At 63.6% G+C, this 1,266-nt stretch overlaps 2 protein-coding genes across 2 annotated transcripts; one reads left to right on the top strand and one right to left on the bottom strand.

Moving 5' to 3' along the window:
* Positions 1–55: 55 nt before the first annotated feature.
* Positions 56–627, top strand: ACA1_213210 (uncharacterized protein; the record flags this gene model as incomplete). The annotated part of the gene is made up of 2 exons (XM_004336999.1): positions 56–308; positions 329–627. The coding sequence occupies 2 exons, from the start codon at positions 56–58 to the stop codon at positions 625–627; spliced, it is 552 nt and encodes a 183-aa protein (XP_004337047.1).
* A 432-nt stretch (positions 628–1,059) lies between these two features.
* Positions 1,060–1,218, bottom strand: ACA1_213200 (uncharacterized protein; the record flags this gene model as incomplete). Its single annotated transcript, XM_004336998.1, has 1 exon — positions 1,060–1,218. The coding sequence occupies one exon, from the start codon at positions 1,216–1,218 to the stop codon at positions 1,060–1,062; it is 159 nt and encodes a 52-aa protein (XP_004337046.1).
* Positions 1,219–1,266: the final 48 nt, after the last annotated feature.

Here is a 1,266-nt window from a genome sequence, read left to right as displayed (position 1 = left end):
CGCCATCCGCGCAGCAGCAGAACCACCACATCAGCAGCCGCGCGAGCTGCCGCACATGGTGCCGTTATCGCAGCAGCGCCCACAGCCGGTCAACCATCAGCCGCCACCGGCGGCGGCGGCCTACAACCCCTTCCACGGCCCTCACCAGGCCCAGGCCCCGTCGCATCAGCCCCAGCACCAGCCGCTGCGACCCTCCGACGCTGCGCAGAGCCGGGCGGACGGCCAGGCCTCAGCGCTGCATCCGTTCTTCGACCAGCTGCTACCGGCGCCGGCGCCAGGCGGCAGCTCGGCCACGGCCGCCGGCTCGGGTGCGGCTGCTCGGCCGCAGCCCATTCGCATTGCCTGCCAATCACCGAGCAGACGCACGCCTTCGCCCTCGCCCTCGCCGGTCGACTCGTTAGCGCAGCTGATGGCGCCATCGCCGGCGCCCACGCTTCCCCCACCCGCGCACTCGCCGGCAGCTGCGCCGCCGCCACTGCAGCAGCCGATGGGCGCAACTCCGCCACCACAGCAGCAGCCACCGCTATCGCCGTTCTTCGCACCACCACAGATGAACCAGCACCCGCACCCGCACCCTCATCCGCACCCGCCCCACCACCAGAATCACCCACCAGCGCCAGCGCATGATCTTCTCCGCTTCCCCTCCAGCCCGCACCTCGTATGACTCTCCCCGTGTGTGCGTGTGTGTCGTGCTGTGTGCGTTGTTATTGTCTGGTCGAAACGGTTTCCGGGACGGAGCGACTTGCAGTTTCGTTTGCCGTACCTTGCGGGCGTACGGAGGTGCCATGAGTTCTCCACCAATTTCACAACACATAAACTTTCTCTGCGTTTTCCAGTTTTTTGCAGACATCTCTTGTGCCGCGTCCCTTGGAGCGTAAGCGTGCCGAGTGGAAGCATTCAGAAGCTGTTGGTGGTTGAACGTTTATTTGTGACGCTCCAGTATGTTCACACAATGGACATACATGTTGACAAGCTGACGGTAGGCGAGCCGCGTCAAGGCTTGAAGGAGAAGCTGCGGAAGCTGGAACTCAGGCGTCCTGTGTGCGCGGATGTAGTTTTTCACGAACGCAAACACGAGCTCGCAGGGGTTAAGCTCAGGCGAGTAGGTCGGGAGGAACAGATACGAAATGCCGTGGCGCGCGAAGAGAAGCCGAAGCCGAGGTCGAGTGGCCCGGCCGAAGTGGATACTGGCATTATCGACGATGAAAAAGTCGCCATTCGCAAGGCGGCCGGCAGCAACGGCAGCCACGACGAAGTTGAAAAAGT

This window comes from Acanthamoeba castellanii, assembly GCF_000313135.1.
Source record: "Acanthamoeba castellanii str. Neff unplaced genomic scaffold scf7180000084758, whole genome shotgun sequence".
In the NCBI taxonomy this organism is placed as follows: Eukaryota; Discosea; order Longamoebia; family Acanthamoebidae; genus Acanthamoeba; species Acanthamoeba castellanii.
Note: the sequence above shows the minus strand (reverse complement) of the source record. Positions and strands in the feature narration are given on the sequence as shown.